At 37.8% G+C, this 23,426-nt stretch overlaps 1 protein-coding gene across 1 annotated transcript in view; it reads right to left on the bottom strand.

The window, feature by feature from the left end:
* Positions 1-23,426, bottom strand: part of CADPS2 (Ca++-dependent secretion activator 2) — a 271,004-nt gene that overhangs the window by 169,020 nt on the left and 78,558 nt on the right. Inside the window, exons 4-6 of the mRNA XM_010581326.1 lie at positions 20,005-20,085; positions 15,004-15,240; positions 10,763-10,884 (exon numbers count right to left, since the gene is read on the bottom strand). Coding sequence (XP_010579628.1) covers positions 10,763-10,884; positions 15,004-15,240; positions 20,005-20,085 — 440 coding nt within the window. The remainder of the gene's footprint in view (positions 1-10,762; positions 10,885-15,003; positions 15,241-20,004; positions 20,086-23,426) is intronic.

Here is a 23,426-nt window from a genome sequence, read left to right as displayed (position 1 = left end):
TTCCATAATGCTTATAATGTTGTTTAGGTTGCAAATATTTTTGAGGGGGGGGAAATCTACATTTTCTTATTTCTCCATTTGAAAATTACTTGTTTATTTGGATTGAAGTACAAGGACTGTAATTTCCTCCATCAGAGCAAGCCCATTAAACTGCAGCTGAAAGGCAATACATAAAAAAAGTTCTAAACAAATCAAAATGTCCTTTTACAGTATAAGCACAGACAAGCCCCATGCTCAGGCAAACTAAACCATGAGCTTCGCCAAGCATCTTGGCCTTTCATCACTAACTTCATCTAATCTTCCACGTGTCTTGTCTCTGTTCTTCCCTGTGTTACTGTGATTCCACTATTTTATGAAGAAATCTTGCTGAGAACTACAGAGTCATTGTTTTATAATGCCTACTACAGAAACACTGATACTTTGCATAAATACTTTCAGGGCTGTCAGCTATTGAAGGAGCATTACGATACTAATGGTTTTAACCCTGAGGTTCCCACCAAAATCTTCCTGAAATTACAAAATATAGATATGAGAAAGATAATTTGTTCTACAGAGATGGATGACAGCAGGAAGAAGTACAGAGTACAGAAGAAATGGGAAATTTTGGTATAAGGAGGGAAAGTCATACAATTGTCTTTAAGTGTCACCTTTGATTCCACCTAAACAAGGTCTACACTACTGTCCCTTACTTTTTTCTTTTCTTTTACCATTTTTCATTTATTTCCACCTGTATGGGAACTTTTGGCTTGGCACACTAGTGGTTTGAAATGCAGACTAACAAGCCATGTCTTCAGCACTTCACATGTAGAAAAGTTGGGTGTTCAGCACCTGTAGCTGCATACACTAAGTAGCCTGGCATTCAATTTCTGAATGTATTGAGTCACTATCTAGTGTAGTCACTCAGCAAGAGTGAATGTTGGTTTTTTTTCTGCGGATTCAGAAGCAAAATTAAAGGCTTTTAGGGTGGTTGTTACAAAACATTGGCAATGCCTTGCTGGAACTCTGCTCTGAAGAACTGAAAGCTCCAAACTGGATCCTTATTTTGGCAACGGCAAGGATAGCATGTTTTGATGGATGTGCTATATTGTAAAGCCCCTTTACACAGCTAGACTAATATGAAAGGGAGAAAAGAATAATCTGATCATATGGTGTTTTTTTCAGCATTTGCTTTTGGTAAAAATACTAACTGTTTTAAATAAAAGTATTAACAGAGCTCAAAATTACTAACTATTTATCACAGAGCTAATAATGAACTAGACACAATCATGTATTTCTTTTTAAACATAAAAATTACTTGAAAAAAAAAGACAAAATTGTGAATAGTTTTCCTTTAAAATAAAGAAATGTCTAATACAAACCAGAAAGGAAAACCAGAAGAGGGGTTCAATGCATAATAAGCAACTAACTAGAACCACTCATTTAGGCTTTCTACGCTGAAAATGAGAAAGGTGCAGTCTAACACTACAGAATGCTATTATGACAAGTATTGTCATCACAAACATAAAACTGTACGAATGAATTATTACTTAGTCTTGTCTTCCCATCTCACTTCCAATACAGGCAACCAAGACAAGTCAGGGTGAAGATTTTCAAGGGTATGTAACAAGACTGACACACTGCCAAGTGCTGGGAACCATTGCTATATATTGTATGAAGAATTTATAAGAGGCATTAACTCCTGTTTCCCACTGAGTTTCAAACCCAGCTAGGGGCTGGTAATGGACACAAAGCCAAGACATGGTCATTTACTCTCTCAAAACTTCTATATGCATATTTACTTCACTTTTGTCGTGAAAAAGATAATTATGAATCCATCACAACATTGTTAAAAGTTACAAATCCTATTTATTTCATGGTGTTTAATATTTGTGTGACCCTTTAAACCTTGAAAATGTTGTACAAATGTTGATAAAGTGACAGTACTTTGATGAAGCAGATAGATGTCGTTATCTCAGTCTAAAGATGTGGGAAAACAAATCACAAAATAGACTGACCTATCTGAGCCTGCACAGTCTATCAGGGAAGACCCAGGAATCACATCAGAAAATTTCAGTATTTCATCTGGCATCACACCACTTCTCTTTCATTCTGAAACCCCTTTTACTCTTCTTTCCGACTCCTACTGTTCTTATTAGCTGTCCGCATTATTCTGCCCTTGTTTCTGCTGTCCTCCTACTCTCAATCTGGTGGTGTTACTTTCAAGCAGGCACATGAACCTGCAGACTCATACCTTCTATGCTATGTAGTTATTAAGAAATTTCAAGATCTATAAATTATTTTTCTTCATCTGTTCAGTGGACTATTCTGTATTCTAAAAGTACTGGACCTCTTGACACCTCTGAGGATCAATGCACATACTAACACAGTGACAGCAAAGAAAAGTCTGCCCATGGTGGGGTGAAAAACAGTTTTCTGAGTGTCATGAGCATTTGAGATGTACAAAGTGTTCTTAGCCTGAATAGGACTCAAAAGCAAAAACTTCTTTCTTTTAAATCCTTTTCCTCAACCTTTCTCTTCACCCAAACCAACAAACCAAAACTAAATAAAACCATTAAAATTTGTTCGAATTCAAACACTGTATCTAGTCAACTGTTTAACAATTATTTCGAATGTACCTATATTATACTGTTTACAACAAATATAAGCAAGTTTTTGAAAGGTCTCTTCAAACAAAGATGCACGAACAGTATATTTTGAAAATGTAAAATGGGACATTCTGATCATATGAAAATTAAAAAGAAATCCAAAGGAACTGTTTTCACGTCAACTATTGCTCACAAACAATAATTACATTTTTTCAAAGATGAGGCAGGTGCAGACCACTTTGAATGACAAATTTCAGATCCACTCTACCAGAGTATTCCAGAAGGAGACCGCAGGTAAAATCTGAGGTAATCCTTCCCAGCCCCATCTTCTTTTTGACAGACCATCATCCCTCTACATGATACTTTACAGGCCACCTTTGCCTTTACTTTGACACAGCCAGAGACCAGGTAGCTGTATTAGTATGAGGCTTAGCCTGATCCAAAACATTTTTCTTCCAAGCACAATTTAATTGGCTTTGGCTCAACAGCACACTATTCATAGCAAAATTCCTTCCAGTTTGAAGCTGGATCACACATCTATAGATGCTTTAGTACAGTGTTAGCAAACTCTTATGTCTGTCTGTAAAATATTAGTCACATTTGCTGTGGATCAGGTGGGAATAAGAATGGAAACAGATATATCATGTACATTAAGCGGTGTGTAAGCTGTCTTTCTCCAAGCTCTGACTGTTATAGTGAAAGGGATAACAGTGGGACATGCATCTTCAAGCCCCAAGGTTCCCAAAATGCACTATGCAATAAAACTGCTATCAGTCTTGCAAGAGACATGTAACATCATTATACATTTTAAAAGAAGACAGTCACCCCAAAACAACTATTCCTTTCAGCCATAACACTAGCTGAGGAGGGCTGATATCCCAACTCTGAACGGAGAACCTATTCATTAAAAAGCCCTCATCCCACCAGCTTTCTGCCTGGGGTCTAAGCGCTGCAGCACAAGGCGGTGCACCAAAGCTGCAGTCTTCAGAAGTACAAACATCACACCAGGGCAGAAATCCTGGTTGCTTTCAGTCAATTATTAACATGCTGAGCACACAGAAGCAAGGAGAACAATCAGGATTTAGCCAGAACAATCAAAAAGATTAAGGTTAAGAAAATTTACAAAAGGTATGCCCTGGTGGCAGTAGGATTATGTTTATTGCTAACTAGAGATTACAACCAACTTTAATTATCTCCTTCCTTCTCTCATCCCAATTTCTTCCATGCCACACTTGTCTTGATCTGACAAGTGAATATTCCCTTCTAACAGCAGTGGTTTTCACAAGTCCCTTGGGTAGACAGACTTAGGAGAGACTATTTTGGGAGTTAATCATAGAATCACTGTAAAATTTATGCTGGAAGGAACCTCTGGAGGTCATCTAGTTCAAACCCCGCTCAGAGCAAGGCCAGTTAAAATCAGGTTGCTCAGGTTATCATCCAGTCAAGTTTCAAATTTCTTTTAATATTAAGAGCCTGTACGTAATGCATATTTCTCTGCAATAAGAGGTAAAAAAATCTTAGACAATATAAAATAGTAATCAATGGCAGAACATAGCACAGAAACTTACTTATTTTAGAAATCCCATATCTTTTTCTTGTGGATATCATATTGCTCTTTATATTTGAGCTGATTAGGTATTATTTCCTCTCTTTAAAGAAGCAAGCAATTGATCAGGCATCAAGAATAACTGAATAAAATTGTAATGTAAATTTCCAGCTGAATCCATATCCCTTTTGTGAAACTCTTCCATCATTAATCCAGAACACAGGCTGGGATAAATGTGTATTTTTTTCTTCTCCATCTTTTCCTTTGCAGAACCAAGAAAACATCAGGTAATTTCCTACTGGCAATTTCTTTTTTCCTCTTCACAGCTGGATACTAGACCGACACATATGGTATTTGGTCATAGCATCCAATTGTTTGAAAGGTAGTGTCTTCCACCCTGTTTTCTGAATTGCTCCAGTCACAACAATCCATAAAAATAAAGACTTACTGACATATGACAAGATTAAAGCCATTATGTAATTTATCCTTTAAAGATACAAAGATGAATCTTTGAACCAATGATAATAATCATTATGCAACTCAATCAAACCTAGTTTCTGAAAGCAGAGACAGTTTGTTTCCTGCCATGATCCTTACCCCACCAGCTTCCCTAAAATTCCAATATAGTTATTAAAGGATCATGCTCACCTTCACCAAGTTTTCAACATTGTTCACATCAACATAATTATATGTCTCAGGCTTTAGCCTTTGAGGTGATCTTACCAATAATATACAAAGGTTCTCTAACATACAATCTCACTTCTGCAAAAGTTGCATAAAATGTATTTATGTTTTAAAGAAAGTAAGTCTGGATGCCAAAAGTAGGCAGAACAACCCTACTTTGTTATCCTCCAAGATCAACGCTGGATTTCACTGCACTTATCTGTAAGTAAAAAACTTCCAGAAGTAGTAGTCAAAAGAACAGGTGAAATCCATCAAGTAAAAGACTCTGTTCAAGAAGCTAAATCCTAATGAGAATTTATCCTCAGAAGATATAATAGGAAGCATACAAACAACAAGCTAAGCACGGTCAGATCAGCCACTATGAAACTCCAATCTCATTATCCATCTGTAAAAATCCCAGGTGCAAATATGCTCATTTCAACAAAAAAGCACCTAGGCAAACAACGGAAAAAACCCCACATCCTAAGTAGAGTTCGTCAGCTTGCCAGCAACAGACTAGTTTGATTACTGTCTATCTGATCAGCAAACACTTCTGTTTCTGTCCCTCGTTTCTTCCTATGTTTAGTCTAGTTTTATACGTAAGACTTGAAACAATACGAGGCAGGGAAAACATTTTCATTCTACTTTTTCTCCTTTGCAAGAGCAATAACATGGATTCCTACACATTTAAACAATATAAAGAATGATTACTGAAAACTAACAGTAAAATTATATTATTGACCAAAATTAATCTCATTTATGCAGATGTATCAGACACAGATCAGCAGCAGGTGGAATAAAAAAAAAAGTAGGTGTGCCTTCTCTTTCCTTACATACTGTACATCTGTGTCATGCAACCACAAGTTAGGTGACAGTTGTAGGTATGATCATCTAATTGTTTCCCTTAATCAAAAATAAAAGTTAGAAAGTTGTAGGGACTATGATGAAGAAATAAACTAGCTGATGCTTGGAACATGATTGTCACAGATTATAAATGTTGTCTATCCTTTTTCCCCTTCAGAAAAGTCATCTTAGGCCATATCCTCAAAAACATTCTATTAAAAAAGCATTCTTTTTTTCATGAGCGACCATGTCATTTAAGGAAGTTCTAAATTTTAGAAATTAAGCCTTTTTTTTTTCCCTTTTTTTTTTTTAAACTGTTCTATAAAGATTTTGCTAAGTAATCTTTAATTATGTATCCACAAGTACTCATACTTCAAATACTTTATGGATTTAACGATGGTGGAATATCGCATAAAAATAACATAAGCAGCATTTACTTTATTTGTGCAGTCTTGATCAAGGTTCCTTGCCTCTTCTGGTCAGATATTTAATCATGCATTCTTTGCATACTTCTAATATACAATAGCCCTTTTTATAAGGTTATGCAATCACTGACAGCACAATATGATCATCTTATTTGTCTAGTTTACATGCAGAATATCCTGGCTCCATTAAAATTTTCTCATCATGCAAGATATCATCTTTTTCTATTGCATAAATATGTGACAACAGAATGTCACTTGTAGTGACAAAAGATGCATATTTCCATCTTTTATCTTTAGGCATGATTATATATACCCAAAAGCTGACGCTTTCAAGAAACCACGTTATTTAATATTCCGAATGAATAAAAAGCAATGATAAGAAAACATGTGGATACCAGACTCCACAAGACTAAAAACAAAGCCACATCAGTAACATTCGAAAAAAGAAATTAGCACTGGATTTTGCAAGATGACCCCCTGCGGTGTCGCAGCAACAAAGTTATGCAAAGCTTCATAGAACTGAAGGGGTCCTCTGAAGGCTCTGCTTACTGATCTCTGGCAGAAAAGGTCACAGGCTATGTTGGAGGGATTTTCAGCAGGGCTAAAAGGCAGGAAACAGTTGGAAGGAATGAAGAAACATTTCACAGGCAGTAATAAAAATTTTATAGGGTTTGCATGTGAAGCTGTGTAACTGATCTGTTTGTAAATTGTCCAAGACTTCAGCTCAAACTATGTTATTCTATAGCATTTGCATTTTAGAATGACCATTAGCTAGTCAGTAACATACATATAAACAGTACTTTATTTAGCTTGTTAAAGAAGAAAATGAAGCACTTCAGTATAAACTCACAGAATTATTAGTCACAGAGAGAGAAAGCAGATAGGGTTAAAAGCATTAAGAAACCAGAAAATACTTCTTACTGATAAAAACTGTGCTCTCCTCTCCAGGACTCTAATTAGGTCTCTCCCCTTTAAGAAAGAACATTGTTTCTAGCTTCTTTATTACTCTTAAGGTGGCATTCAGGGATTCAGAGGAATACCTAAATACATATTCATAAAAGTAATTGAGAAAATATTCCACATTTTGGAATAGTGGATAAATCCTGAATTAAGTCTCCACTTGACTTATGCTTTCCATTAATCTCCACTCTAAGGTCACACTGGCTTGCACTCCATTTTGAAGCATTCGTCTGAGTATCTCGTTTTCTCCTTTTCACTGTCAAAGCTTTGAAACTTCTGACTGAGTAGTAGCATTGCACTGCATACACTGACGTTTCACAGATGAAAAAAAAGGCATAAATAATTCTTCATACAGCCTCTTTTCACAAATGTAGCTACCAGTTCAAAATGATAAACCAGCTACAAAAGATGTGTGTGACAAGCACATGATTTGAAGCTCTTGCCAGCAGTCTCCCATGCAGGCTGGTGGTAATCATTCACTTTTCATCACTGTCTCATTCTACACTTAGTATGAGAGCTTTGTTACCCTTTTCTAGCTGCAAGTCCTATATAAAACCTGAAGTTATGTTCTCATTTATCAGGGATTTGTCAGTGCAAATATGTTACTGCTAGTGATTTGAAGAGTTGAGCTGAACTACAGTTCTCGATTCTTTTTTTTTTTTTTTTGCAATGAGTTTTGTGTTTTCTCCTCCAGCCTCACTGATTATTTTCCTTCATATCGGAATGACAGTACTGAAAATTATCCCAGTAAGGAGCCAGCTCCAGCAGCAGGCAAAGTAAGCAGTAGCCTAGGGCAGCCGACAGCTTGTTTTTTCTGTATCAGAGAAGAGATGGACTGGCTGTGCTTGCCCAGCTGGTCACTGGCCTCTACTTAAATGACTGCCCATTGCTGCCAAAGGACTGAGGGGGAAAGGAGGCATCTCTCTTCCCAGCAGTAGTACCATTACTAACATCAATGGGAGCAGAAAGCCACTTCTGTTTTCACCTCTTCCCATACGTCCTCTTTGCAGGAGAACATCCAACCCCTCACCCAGTGACTGACCCTCCCCATCACCCCTGCAGGTCTCTATCCAAGAACAGTGATGAGCGCTGGAAGAAGCAGGGGGGCAAGAGCAGGCAGACGGCTGCATGGGGCAAAGGATGTGTTGGTCATAAAAGTAAGAAATATCTTAGAAGGACTGGACACAGGCTGGATAGGAGAGAGAAAAAGAGGGACATCTTATGTCTTCTGAAACTTGGGGACTCCTCCCTGACTATAAGAGTATTTCCTAGGCTTTCTTCCACCAGTGCAATTCTCTGATGAAACTCTGTCAAGCCCTGTTAGTTCCCTCTGTCACCAACCAAAAAAAAAGCAGTATTGCTACTGTCAGGAAAACCTGATTTGGCTTTAACAGAAAAATTAAACTGTGGAATAAAGGATCTCCCATTCCATAGGCAGCTTCCTCCATCTTCTTTGCTGTTTGCCCATAATTTGGTAATTTCATGCTTGTCTAATTTAATATCCTCCTCCATTGCCTCAAACTACATCTCTATATATGCTCATAAACTACATGTCTCTATATGCTCATAATCATACTGCATGCCAATGTCTCATAATTACTCTTGCCAGAAATGGAAAACAGTGCAACTCAGAAGAGCAAAAGAACTAGATAGATTTTAGAGCTCTATCAGATGTGCCCCTTCAAGTTACACTGTTTTGTAGGACAGCAGGTCAACAGCACCAGTAACTCCCATTCCTGTCCTTCCAGTGTACGGTTCAGGGCATCTCTCAATCTTTCTAAAGATATGTAATTTTTTCCATACAAATCCATATGAATTTGGTTCATACGTCATCACTTCTATGGAATAGCCCATAACCTGTCTTCCTCCCATATTCAGTCAACTCATACCTATTGAGCCTGAAATCCGCTACATGACTTTACAAGCTCAGAGCAGGTCCTAACACTATGCCTTTTCTTAGAAACACTCCAGATGTTCTCATATTGACTCCATATGTTCCAGAACTTCCTTTTTACAAAGTTTCTACTTTGACACATAGGAAAATCAACTAATCTGTTCTTAACTTTTACCAGATGTATCTATACATAATGTACACCTACTGATTAGTTTTACAAACTTTACCTTAATCTGCAGCCCTCAGTATGCAATAAGTAAACCATGAACTGACCATGAACCATCCCTACCATGTTTTGTTCACCACATCTGCAAATAGCTAGAGAGAAACAAAACCCTTAAATCTACACTGTTTTCTGGAAGGAGAGTAACTGTGCCCAAGATTCAAGAATTTGTGTATTCTAGTGATTTAGGGAGATTTGAAGACCCATACCAATGACATCAGAGGTTAATTGAGGACTTAAAACAGACGCTAACAAGTTCAAGGGTGAGGAAAAATAGAGACACACCATCAGAAGAAACAGGAACCTTGACAGTGACAGTAGGCAAAGGTTGGAGGCACTTGTTGCATGGATCAGTATGAGAGCAACTCCGAGTTTGAAGACAAAGCACAACTTGGAGATGTGCCATCCATGAGAAAGCCTCTCATGGGACCCTGAGCCACCAGAGAATGCCCCAGCAGGTCCACAAATGAACAGGGGATGTTGCGTACCCACTTATGACCTTGCTTCAATGCGTGTATCTGTGTGTCTTTTGTGCTACCGTTGCTTTTAGAAGTTCCTTGTGTACTAAATGCAAATGATAAGACTGAAGATTCCTATGCCCTGGAAAAGGAACACAGCCAGGGACTGTGACAAGTGAATTTTACATCTTGTCCTACATACTTACGAGTTCTGCAAAGCTGTTTGAATACATTACTGGAGTAGGCTGCTGGCTTACTTGCCAAGGCAATTTGCTGCAACTAGGAGAAAGTCCACCAAATTAGATCTCCTCCTCCTCCCAACCCCAGAAGAGGCAGATAAAACTCTGTGCTTATAATTTTGCCTAACAGAAGTCTATATTTGTGGTCTGAATGGAATAGAAACTACCATCCCAACTCTGCTGAAGATGTTTTCTCAGCTACTGTAACAGCTGCAATTTTTAAATTGTCTTTCACAAGGCACACTGTGGTGCCAGTAAAATCCCAACACGCTGTCTGGACAGTTATCTATGAAAGATTCCAAATGACATTTTAACAGAGAGAAAAGTGTCTGAAGTCAGTGTGTAGGTCAAACAAATCAACCAAAAAACACACTTAATTTTCTTCCTCTCTGTCTCTCTGACTGGTTCAACTACAGATGGCTTGATGTTATCCCACTCCAAGTCAGTTTGCTGACTGCCTCCCTCAAAAATTAATTGAAAGAAGTGGATCCTATAATTTAAAATGAAATACGCTCAGCAGGTGAGTAAGCTTTGTCAAGACTGATTACTGAGTATTGATTTTCCACCAATTGTACAAGTTACACTCCACAAGGCCACCTGCACATTAACCTAGAATACATTAAATCACCTCAGGCTAACATCTATCTAGAGGTTTTTATGTTCAGAGGATGCAGTCTCTAGCTCTTTTTGTCACACATGCATTCAATGGCATTCATTTGGACAGCACTCACACTTTGTACTTCACCTTAAATAACTGTTATTTGTATTTTCATTTTTCAGAAAGAATTTAAGATAACTACCCAAGAAAAAACTTCATATAACCTAGTGCTAACTTAATTGTAAAAACTGTAAAGATAGTCAGTTGGGTTCTCCCATGACATGAAGGAAAGAGATGCTGGATGCAGCAACAAGCAGATTTGGCTTACTGTGGCCTTGAAGCTTCTGCTTGGTCCGTCTGAAGCTTCTCGCCCCCTTCCACTTCCATGGTGCAGTAGACAATTCGATTGGGAGCGACTGACTTTAAACCTTGTACCTCCATTATAACAATCTGAGGAAAAGAAAGCAAATAGTTTACCCTTTAGAAAACATTACAGAGCACAGCTATTGCAGTACTAAGCTCCACACAAGTAAAAAAAAAAAAAAAAAAAAAAAAAGAAAAAAATCTGCAAACCCCACTCATTCAAATCTCCACAGAGACTAGTTTTAGTTTTGCTTTCTTTTTCCACTTTCAACAATATATAATAGGAATTGAAATTTTTGTTCTGTTTCTACTCAGACAGTGACTAAAACCTCACTCCAATCATAACTTAAATGCTAGTAGTTGAATTTGAGACTAATGTCTAAATATAATTCTAATTCTTAATACATGAGGAAATGTATCTTTTAAGCAATCATATAAGTAAATATTTATAGAACAAACAGGTTACTAAGACTGTAAACAAGACAAGTAACTACATTGTTCACACCTTGAAAGGTTAATCGTGGTGCTGTGACACTGGAGGTTGCAACCCTTGAGTCTCAGAAGTGATTTGGTGGTGTGCTAAGCATGAGGCAGGTCAGAGCATCGCTATCAGCTGCTGTGATCTTTTTTCCCTGCTACCTACCTCTTTTCCTTCTCCCAGCTCAGTACTTGCAGTCAGGTTCAGCGTGCATAAGGGGACAGGAGGGAAGAGAAAGGGGAAAAGACACCTCTACCAGCTGCTTCCTGAGAAATTTCCTCACCAGGGAAATTCTGAGCTTGGCAGATCCCATAGTTTTTCAGCTCCTCAGTTATAGCTCAGAAGAACCAAATGCAGCCCTACTTCAAATGCCCTCTGCCTTTTATAAACCTTACAGTTTGTCACAGTGTGAAATTACTGGAATTTTTCGACTTCAGGTATTTGTAATTCAGAGAAGATTTGAGAAGAAAGTCAGGTTTCTCTGCTTGCTTTGGAAGAGCTGATTTCCTTTTCAGCCCCATTTGGGCCTATGAAAAGAAACTGGGAAAACTAGTCCATTTAATCAGCAGAGAAGCTGTCCTCAACTGAACTAAACACAAAACCCACTATTTGTTTGATTGTTTTAAAGGTGACTAAAGTAATGACTAATTTTGGTCTTATTAGAGGCAATTGGTTTCTTAGGTCAGCAAGCAACTACTAAAATATTTTGCTCTTAAACTATTTGCATATTTGCCAACTTGTTTCAGTTCAAGTATGTTAAGCCAGACTTCACCCCTAGCTGTAAAATCCTTTGTACTTTAAGACTCCTAGAACCTTAATAAAAGTTAGATGTCTTGTAAAATTGCTAGTTTGGTAATATTACAGTGCAATGACTGTCATTGATCATTTAGAACATTTTTACGTTACTCATAAATTATTAACACTGCCTATTATGCTTTATAAATAACAACAGAAATTCAGGGAGAATGATGTAATCAACTCTCTTTTCCCTCTTTTGTGATCTAGGAATTCAAGTAGTTATCAAAGTGATCAATGATCACTTAGAGACTGCACTAGAGATCCTTCTAGCTAATACTGCCTATACAGTCTTTCCACACGCCAAACGTATGTCCTTGTTGAATGCAGACTTCATGTTTATTTATTTTTATGTTGATAACTTATTTTCCTGGAGTTTCCAATTTAATTGCACAGTACATTTGTCTTTGGTAGCAATTCTGGATTCCAGCAATGGGAAAAAAAGTTGCATTTCATTAAGAACAACACTGTCAGCAGCTGATTTACTAGCTCATTAGCTGATAAACAGCTTCCTAAATATTGCTTGTCTGTTTCTAAAACTGTCCAACAGCTGAAGGACATAAGTGATTAAATCTTCTCCTACTACTTTGATTTTTTTAATTTATTTATTTTACAAATTTCTGAGAACAGGCTATTTGAGGAAACATCCAGCTTGCAAAACCAGTCAGTGTTGCTTGCAGTGATGCACAGGGGTGTCTCTTATCTTAGCCATCAAGGTCCATTCCCACCAGAATATTATGTTACTAACATCTTTTTTTGTTCTATCTTAATAACAAGATGCAGCAGAAGCATGAACCCCAGCCACTTTCTCCCCCACCAAGAAACTTTCATTGAGTTCTTACACTCTGTCCTAATGTTCAGACATGTTATAGATTTCCTGTTTGTTCACATGCCTGTGCAGCAGCCCTCAGTGGGGATTTTGCTGGTTACCCTACAAGTCACACCACAGAAGACACGACACGGATATGTTTACATGTTATTCAAGAAATGTGAAATTGTGCATGTATGACCTCACATTTTCCAAAAAAAAAAAAAAAAATTCTGTCTCCAAGGAACTGCAATCAGCTTTTCTTATTTGCTCATCTGCATAGAAAAAGAGCTGATCTTCCATGTTTCAGTCTAAATGAATATCAGTTCAGTCATTTCCTTTTGCCCTTGTATCCTCTGAGATCTAGCTTCCCAAGAGTAAGGTATTCACATACTTGTCCAGCAAGAAACTTAACTTACATGGTTAACACCATGTTTAAAATGAAAATTTGCCCTACTAAAAACTGCTACATGTAAAGTAACACTTCAATTCTTTGCCTTGCACAGGATGAACTGTAGATTACTAGCCTTGCAGAACATCCATGTATCTTCTTGACCAGTGACGGGGGGCAGGGGGAAGCTAAGTTGACCAGACCTAATAGTCTACATGTCTAGTGTTGAGAGGGCAAGGGCTGTAAACAATGCAAACTGTTCCAAATTTACCAGACATTCTATCTCCTGTCATTTTTCATTTCACAATTGTTTCAATCTTTTACCATGCTCTTCCCCCAAATATCACATCATTTTTAGTATATACTTAATATTTCTCTCTAGAGGCACAGAGAAAGCTTTTCTTCTTCCTACATCTCTCAAAAAGCAAACTTTCTTGAAGACAGAAAACATTACTAACAAACTTTTTCAGGTACTTTTTAGGTGCTTCAGAACTACTCTTTGTTATTGCTATTTATGGACCGTTCCAGGCTTGGTATTCCACTTGAGGCAGACACAGCACATGTGATGGAGATGCACCAGGATTCAGCACAGGAATTATAAAACTACTTCATCATTTCATATACTTCAGTATTAAGGCCTGCACTCCCGTTTTACATGCTTGATGAACTAATACTTTTTGTCATATAGAATAATGGATCTTAATACTCTTTGAAAGTTGATCTTGGGCTTTTACATTATTACCTAGTAATATTAAAATTGCATACAGTGGGATAAGTCATTTCTCCATTATACAAAGGAATTAAAACGTTTTCATCTGTCCATTTTTGACATTTTTTTAATTCTATGTGTATATTGATGACATGGGAAAGAAAAATTCATTTGAATTTTCAACATTACATGAAAAAAGCAGATGCTTGTTTCCCCGAAGAAAATGCATTAAGAGAGAAACAATTTTTGTTTGTTTTAAACCATTTAACAATTGAAATATTTATTCTGTAACATTATCCATTGTCTTAAACTAAAGCCACTTCAAGTGCATAGCACAAGTGTGGCACCTTATAACCAATAAATACACACTGGAAATGTTTTGATTCTATTATTATTGAGAGAGAGACCAGCATTTCCTGTTATGCACATTTGCAGCATTGGACCTGAACTATGATGCTGTCACCGGGTATGTTTAAGTAACTGTATTTGTGGTTTCCTCTTGAAGTCAGCTGAGCTCTATATGGATCAGGGCTGCATCTCTATAGACCACACTTCATGCATAATCTCAGTAAACATGAGCTAGTTTCTTGAGTAAAATGCAGAAATTTGTAAAAATTTGCCATGACCACCAGGAAAATTTTTTGTTTATTCACTAAATGCCTTCAGTGAGAAAACACACCTTGTTTGTGAAATTCTGTGAATGAGTTCCTGATAACAACAGTGTTTCATTATTACATTCAAAAGTACACTTAGGTATTTAATGTACAGGAATTCATTTAAAGTTACATTTGTGGGGGAGATTCAACTTCCTTGTGGGCCCAAATGCAACTACTGCTGTGACAGGAAAATGCATCATATAGCTGTATTCTAACTCCTCATTATCAAAGAGACAAAGAATAATTTACTTCTTTACCATCAAATGTTAAAGTTACCAAGGAAGAAGGACTAATAACAAAAAAGTATCAAGACATAGATATTCTAGTAATTTAAACTGTCAACAAGTTTTCTGTGAAATATGTGATTACCTCTAATGTGAAGGAGAGGACCACATCAGACTTCGACAGCTGAACCTCATTTTCATCTCCTATGTCCAAGAACGCAGAATTCTGTGATCGCTTTAACTTCTGCAGTTTAAATTCCGGCCCACCTTTAGACACTGGAAGACTTTCCAAATTTGCCATAAGCAAATTCACTGAAGAGCGCAACTCTTCTATGTACATGTTCTCCATTTCTCTTGTTACGAATTTTGGGAATTTTCTTTCCTTGGAAGATATATTTTAGAAGTTAGAGAGGAAAAAAAAAAAATCATGCCACATTAGATGTCATGTTAATTTACTGATTTGCTCTCAGTTAAGAGATATGCGATTTTAAAAAAAGTCTTAATTCCAGTGTCTATCTATTTTTGTATCTTCAAAACTGTAATGGGAAGGCTAATCCCATCCCATAAATATAGTTAATTTTGACAAGAAGAAATGTAATTTGAATTGAGAATTCCATCATATTCCTCAAATATAGCAGACAAAACATCCCTTTGAACACATTAAAAAAATAACGGGGCATTTGTAAAAACAGATCATTTTGCCCCTCCCCCCAGTGATTTAACCATAAACCCAGGCTGAATATGTACACATTAGATATTTCCAATACACTTTTCAAGCGCATCAAATGACAATATACCATTAATGTTACTTTCCAGTAGCTTATAAATTGACAAAATGAATGGTCCACTAGTAATTTTGTTACTTCATCCATTTCCCACGCTACCAAAAATAACTCAATCACATTCATGCTTCTAACATGAACCTGTTAAACTACAACCATGACATGAAATTCCTATTATTGTTTATTTGTTTTTATAACAGGCCATTCATTTTGAAACTAATGCCAAATTGTTACACATAGTATTATTTTAAACGTGTTAGAACTTAAAAATCACTTTTTTCCTCTGTAGGAGTTAAGTAGTGTATAAATATTGTGATTATAACAGAGAGAATGTATAAATGTGTATAATGCATATATGAACGCATACAGAGCCAATTTTACACACAGTTTCTCCTGATATTAAATACAGGGCAGCTTGGGACAATACGTCACTCAAGATTAAACAAAAATGTAAATTATTCTAAAAATCTATGTGCCATGGCTTAAGCCCAGCAGGCAACAAAGCACCATGAAGCCGCTCGTTCACTCTTCCCCCCCCAGCCTCGTGGGATGAGGAGGAGAAAATATAATAACGAAAAGCTTGTGCGTCAAGACAAGGACAGGGAGGGATCCTTCACCAAAAACCAGACTCAGCTTGGGGAAAAACAAAAGCAATTTAACTTACCACCGATCAAATCGGAGTAGGATAACAAGAAGCAACCCCAAACCTTAGAAGACCTTCCCTCCTCCCCGCCTCAGCCCCACTCCCGGTTCTCCCTCCCTCCTCCGCCCCCCGGCGGCGGCGCAGGGGAACAGGGGCTGGGGGCTGGGGTCGGTTCCTCCCCCCTTGTCTCTGCCGCTCCTTCCTCCTCGGGGGGAGGACTCCTCACCCGGCCCCTGCTCCACCGGGGGGTCCCTCCCTCCCGCGGGAGACAGTCCTCCACCAACTTCTCCAAGGGGAGTCCTTCCCGCGGGCTGCAGCCGGGCCCCGGCTCCCCCGCTCCCCTCCGTGGGCTGGGGGGGGACAGCCTGCCATCTTGCCTCACGGCGGGCTGCGGGGGCATCAGCCTCCTCCTCCCCTCAGCCTGCCATCTTGCCTCACGGCGGGCTGCGGGGGCATCAGCCTCCTCCTCCCCTCAGCCTGCCATCTTGCCTCACGGCGGGCTGCGGGGGCATCAGCCTCCTCCTCCCCTCAGCCTGCCATCTTGCCTCACGGCGGGCTGCGGGGGCATCAGCCTCCTCCTCCCCTTCCTCCCTGACCTGGTGTCCGCAGAGGGGTTCCTCTCCCATCCCGACCCCCTCTCTGCGGCAGGTTCCCCCTCTTCCCTCTGTTCAGGTGTTCCCGCCGTCGCTGGCGGGCTCGGCCTGGCCCAGAGGCGGGGCCCACTCCCAGCCGGGGAAGAAGCTTCTGGCAGCTTCTCACAGGAGCCCGCCCTGCCGCCTCTCCCCCGCTACTGGAAAAACCCACCACACAAACCCAAAACGGTATGTTTTACATATAAATGAGAAACAAACACAGTTCCCTATGTATTGTCTACAAAGGTAGGCACCTTGCTCCTAAACCAGATAATTTTTCTCCTTAGCTGTTACAAGGAGTATCATAAAATGTTTGACATTAAAACCTTTACAGCTGATTCTGTTTCAATCACGAAGACCAAGCGAGTTGACTGTGACCCAAAACACCTGCAGCAAGTCTAGTGTTCTGGCTCATTACAGAGCCAGTATATTACAGATTGAAACAGAAAAAAGAAAAAGAAGTTATTTATAGTAAGAAACTAAAAACAGGGTAAGGTTCAGGGTGCTCTAGCAAAAAAAACCCCACTTCAGAGTGGTAAAACTACCTTATCCTGTGAGGATCATTCAAATAACAATATGCCAACAGAGAAGACAGACTGCAATTATGTTTTTAAAAGATCTTTCCTCTTGTTAAGATGCTTCTTCCACCCCAATGTAAAAATTGAGGAAACTTTTTACAATGCCTTTTGCTGTATATTTCTTATGACTATAATCTTCCATGATTTAAGACAACACTATCAGAATATATGGAGGCCTTTATTTCTGTAAAAGCTGAATGTTTGTAGCCACTTCTCTCCTTCACAAAAAAAGGGTGAGGATCCTCCATAAAGACTCTTGAGGGCTACCAATTTCACCCCTCCCACCCTCCCCCCTCAACTTTTATTTGCCTTTTTTAAGATGGTGGATTTGTAAAAAATTGCTATAGCACATAATATTTAAAATAATTTAGAGACACAACAAGAATAGTGGAGTTTTCCCACTATTTTTTTAGTGCACATACACAGGAATGTAATCACGTTGATTTGAAAAGCCCGGATCATCTGAAGAACACATCCCCCAGCACAGCACTGGAATTCTGGGAACTCTGATTGCAACATACTGGAATATAACCTGAAACAAAGACCCTGGGGACAGACATGACACTGACCAGGCTGATGTACACACTAGCCTTTAGGTCTGCCTTCTGAGAGTGCTAAAATGGATTTTCAGGATGCATTTCTCAAGGAGAAAAGACACTGGGTAGTCTCTTCATAGGATCACATAAAAGTTTACCTTAGGTGGAATAGGTGGAAAAGCCCATTAGGTCATTCATACTTTGCTTTCAACTACTTTAAAAGATGGGCAAATACACGCACAAATTCCCCACTGATTTTATTCCGTCATAGATGAACATATTTCTAAGGTTCTTGCTTCCATTAAATAGGCTAAATTATCCTTTCTGCTAAAATAAACTTCTCATATATAATGAAGAACTTGTAAAATCAGCAAGTAATGTATTATAGGAACCATGAATGAGACCTCAAGAACAACAAAAAAAGCTATATGCAGAGATTTCTCTTTAGCTGTGCTCATCTTTTGAGACTGCAGTTTAATAATTCTCATACAGGCAGGTAATCACTGAAAACCTTTTTCTTTACCAACAAAGATGCTAGAATACATAATCTAGTATCAAAAAGCTTTTTACCTTGCTTTTGAGCTCTGAGAGTGAAGTTCATATTTTGCAGCAATTGATTGCTTAGGCTTAAATGACGTTAATAATTCTCACAGCTGCTAGAATTAGGACTAGCTCTCAAAGTCCACCATGAAAAAAGCTACATTTTAAGCAGTGTAAAAAGATGTATGAAAACTCTGATTTGTGACTTGATGTACCACGTAGGACATGGAGTTCCTTATTCTGTGCAAAATTGTGCAATTGACACTGGCAATTATGAGAATTTTCAAGTAATGGTTTGGGTAAAAAATGGATAAATAAATATTTCTTTAAAAAAATCTACAGCTGTGCACTGTATACACATTAGAAACAGAATGAACAAGATTTACACAGTTTAAATAGTGCTTAGAATTTTCACTTGCTTTAAAATGAATTTGAAACTGTTACGGACATAATTTTGCATTTTAGGAAGATTACACCTCCATGTTGTTATTTATGAAGTTCATAGATCTAAATGATATTTTTTTCCTTTTAAAGAAACAGGCAAATCTTTACTGCTTTACAGTTAATATCATATTAATATAATATACTTTCTTCTGCACACACAGTATAACACATATGGTTCCAATGTTTTGTAACTTTTGAGCTAAAGGCAAGAAGGCAACAGAGCAAACATAGGATTATTGGACAACTTGGGTTATAAGCGCAGGCTTCACAGAAGGTTGAAGAGACTTGAGATTGCCTTTCTGTGACAAAGGAGTCTTTCTCCCACATATACTAAGATATGGCTGGGGACAATACCAATCCCACCTGTGATATTTAATATAGAAGGGCATAATCCTGTCCACTGAAATAAAATGCAAGCTATAGGAGAGAAGAATAGGCTTGGCTTTCTAAAATTTACAAAAAGAATTTATAATTTACCCAATCATCACTAATTTGACCTACAAGACTCATTCATAGTTTCTTACTTGCAATACTAATATAACCATTATGAACTTGGACTTAATCTATAAATGTAAGCTATATTATATATACACTTTAAAAGTATATCACATATAACCTGTAGTAAGAAACAAACATTATGGTTATACCCTAAGCAGGGCATAATGCACTTGTGTATATAAAACATGATTTATTTTGGTTCCAAAATACATAATCCCAAATGTTCAAATAATACACCCTTTGTTTCACCACTGGACTTGCTGATGAAGAAAATGTAGGATCACACCACATATGCCTTTCCAAAAAGAAATTTTGCTTTCTTCCTAGCCCTGTTGACACAGATACTCCAGAGCAGAAAGAAATGCATCTGTCAGACTGTTTTCAAATGATCTTCTACTTAATTTTAGAATCAGAAACTGGAAACACATGCTACCTATCATCCCACTCAATCTCAGAGGAAGATATGGTTTTGGTCATGAAAGCAACCGCTTACCCTTGCCATTTGTTCTGCCAATTGCAGTCGTCCATCTAGTTCACGTCTGATCTGGGCTGCTTGCTCATCTCCATTATCCAACTTGGATAGAGAACAAAAATAAAGTTAACCGTGAGAAACAGTATATTTTAACTTTATAGCAAGTAATGTAGTTAAAAACAAAATAGAAATTAATTGTATCCTTTTTGTTTTAAAATCAGTGAAACACTAAGAAAATACATGGCTTTGAATCTTATCAAGGTGAAAGAAATGTAATGGCCACCAGTTACCCATGGCAGTCAGGGTCTCTGAAGGGTAGCCAGCATTCCCTTGAGTTTTTAATACTCAGGCTAAACAGAAGAAGTATTATTTCCTTACAAAAATAGCAGCTGAAAACATTTCTCCATGAAGAAGACAACTGGACTGACAAGACTGCCTTAGAAAATGTTTGCAAGGAAATCTGCTATTTGGTGCGATGAGTTCCTGTATAGGAATATATAGGTATAGGAAAAGAAAACTCTATGGCTATGCCTTCTAAGTATGGTATTATTTCACTCACATAGCTCTTTTCCCCAAATATTGACCAACTGCTCACATCAAGGCATATCCAATTTTTGAGCTTCCAATATTTTTATACCTAGGGAATAGTCATGACTAAACATCTGACTTCCATCAGGGAGGTAAAGGGGAAGGACATGTATCTTCACCTCAACGGAACAGCCAGTCCTCAACAGAAAGGAGACTCCCCAACTAATTTTTCATCTGTTCACTTGTTAAGGTCGGTGGGGATGAGTGTAGGTGAAGTGGGGCTTCACCTCAACACACTGACCTGCACAGCTGGTTAAGAGGAAGAAGAATGATGCATCCAGAAAAGATCAGGCACAACTTGCCTTCTTACCTGAATAAATGCCAAGCAAAGACAAAGACGGAGTCCCAATGGAGGGCTGTCTCTGTCCCTAGGGCTGATCACAGACACGATGCAACATGCTGATATGACCCTAGTGCATTTAGTATGCGGCTAAGGTTTAAGGACACCTGAATTGCTCTTCACTAAAAAAAACCCTTAAATTGATTAGGGATGCAAACTGGCAAAAATTGGTCCTCTAATTAAATGAGATCTTCAGCTAAAGAACACATAATTAGTTTGGTAAATGATGCGTTACATTAAACTATGTTTTTTAAGTAAGATTGCTATTCAGTGCATCAGGCCAAATACATAGCACATCTCCTTTGCAATGCTCCTCAGATAAATCTGTTAGATCTTACTGAACCAAACCACTCATGAAAAGTAAGCAATTTTAATTTCAAAATCCAGTTTAAAAAAAGGAATAATTAAAAATACACTATCCAGTGCTTACAGGTCAATTACAGCATTATGCTTAGTGCAAATCTGACCACATTTAGCAACAGGGTGAAAAGTTTTCCACTGCTTCTATGGAAGTGATGACAGAACATGCAATCTGTCACCTGTGCAATCTGGCGTCTCACAAGATCCTTGCAGAAACTGATCCAAACTACCAGAAAGCAAGAGAACAAAACCTGATGGTGTCCCCAAAAGAGGCTCAAGATTAAACTACAGAGTAGAAGATGGATCATGTTCCAGACTGGAAGGGTCCTCCTGCTAAATGGGTCTGTAAATGTGCTCCTAGTTTGACTGTGAGCATAAATGGCAAGAGCGTTCTTGATGAAAGCAAATATTTTAGATTTTCACAATACAATTACAGTATTTCAAGTAAATTCCCGAATTTGTATTCTTCCATTTCTTAACAGAGTAATAGACTGCTTATTGAACTTATCACCATGAATATGTCTAACTTCGATTTTCCTTTGTATTATAACCACATAATGTTTATAATTATTTTTGTTTAATCAGTATGAAAGTCAGTCTAATATGAAAAACAATTTTGTTTCCCCTTTTGGCCTAAAAGAAGGTCAACGTTATTTTAATAATATATCCCAGGACAGGCCATTGCTTGAAGAATACATGCTTGAAGGTAATTTTGATGACTGAATTTTGATTTCTGCAAAAAGGAAGGTATGGGAGAGCAGAACGAAACTAAAACCTTTTCCTGTGTCAAGGCACAACTTAAATGACTGCCTCTATTATTAACTCATTTGAAGAGGCAAAAGCTTTTGTTTAAAGACTGATAGTCAGTTATTTTTCCATTTAAAAAAACACATGAAATAATCATTTAAGTTAATGAAGGTGTAACCTGGTTTTGTAAATCTTAGAATTTTTTCCTTAACTATGCATTGCTATGCATTATCTGTTCATACTTGAGTATTTAAAAATGTGCTGATTTCCCTATTTATTTTTAAACTTCAGTCTTCTTCCTGAAATACTTACATATTTTAATGGATTTGTTAATGGATGTATGTAATGATGTTTTGTAAAGTATGGAAAGAAGCTGAAGAGATGAAACACCAAAGAGTGGTGCTTTACTTATAAAAAAGAGCCAAGGTCATTCACAGCTGTCCTAGTAAGAAGCTGTTGATATTAGTATTTTTGCAGTATGCAAAATGAAGTGACAATGAGAAAAACAGTAACTTTGATATCACGTTCCATGCAAGGTCATTCTACTTGTTTTTATTCTAAATTCAACAAAAAGCATGAAAAACAACTGCAAGCAAAGCAGTCAGTGATTATGAATGTGTAATCAATCATACTTTATATATCTACTGAATCTGAAGTGACAACAACAGTAAGGCTGAGTAGATCCTGAAAATGCAGGTGGGTTTTAAAATTTTTGAGTTGTGTCCACTTTTTTTACATAGGGAAGTTACTTGATACAACCCACTGTATGGGTGGGAAGCGGTTACAAGGGTTAACATTAAGTGTACCCTTTTCCTTAATTCCTTATTCGTGGATCAAACCCATACCCAAGACATCTGTGGAATACACGGTTATGATAACCGTTGCAGTAATTTTCAAACTGTTACGTAAAAACTAGAAAAGCATATGACACTATGCACAGAAACCAATATAAATGTAACATTGCAGAATAGCAACTCAGATTCTTCTTAGTATTGTAACTGAAATTTGGTTAAAACCCCCCATTAATTGGTAATTACTTAAAATTCAAGCAAAGGGGGGGGGTGTTTAGGTTTTTTTTAAGAATAATTGGCATTTACATGGCATCACATAATGCTTCCCACCCTTAAATATGAAGGCATGTTTTTTTAAAAAAGAAGTTACAGCCTTAGAGATTATGTTAAAAGAGGGTACATATGTCGTGGTTTAACCCCAGCCAGAAACTAAGCACCACACAGCCGCTCACTCACTCCCCCCCATCCAGTGGGATGGGGGAGAGAGTCGGGAAAAGAAGTAAAACTCGTGGGTTGAGATAAGAACAGTTTAATAGAACAGAAAAGAAGAAACTAATAATGATAATGATAACACTAATAAAATGACAACAGTAGTAATAAAAGGATTGGAATGTACA

The sequence above is a fragment of the Haliaeetus leucocephalus genome, unplaced genomic scaffold (assembly GCF_000737465.1).
Source record: "Haliaeetus leucocephalus isolate CR32 unplaced genomic scaffold, Haliaeetus_leucocephalus-4.0 Scaffold763, whole genome shotgun sequence".
NCBI classification, from domain to species: domain Eukaryota; kingdom Metazoa; phylum Chordata; class Aves; order Accipitriformes; family Accipitridae; genus Haliaeetus; species Haliaeetus leucocephalus.
The sequence above is the reverse complement of the archived record's forward strand: the minus strand, read 5'-3'. Positions and strand labels throughout refer to the sequence as shown.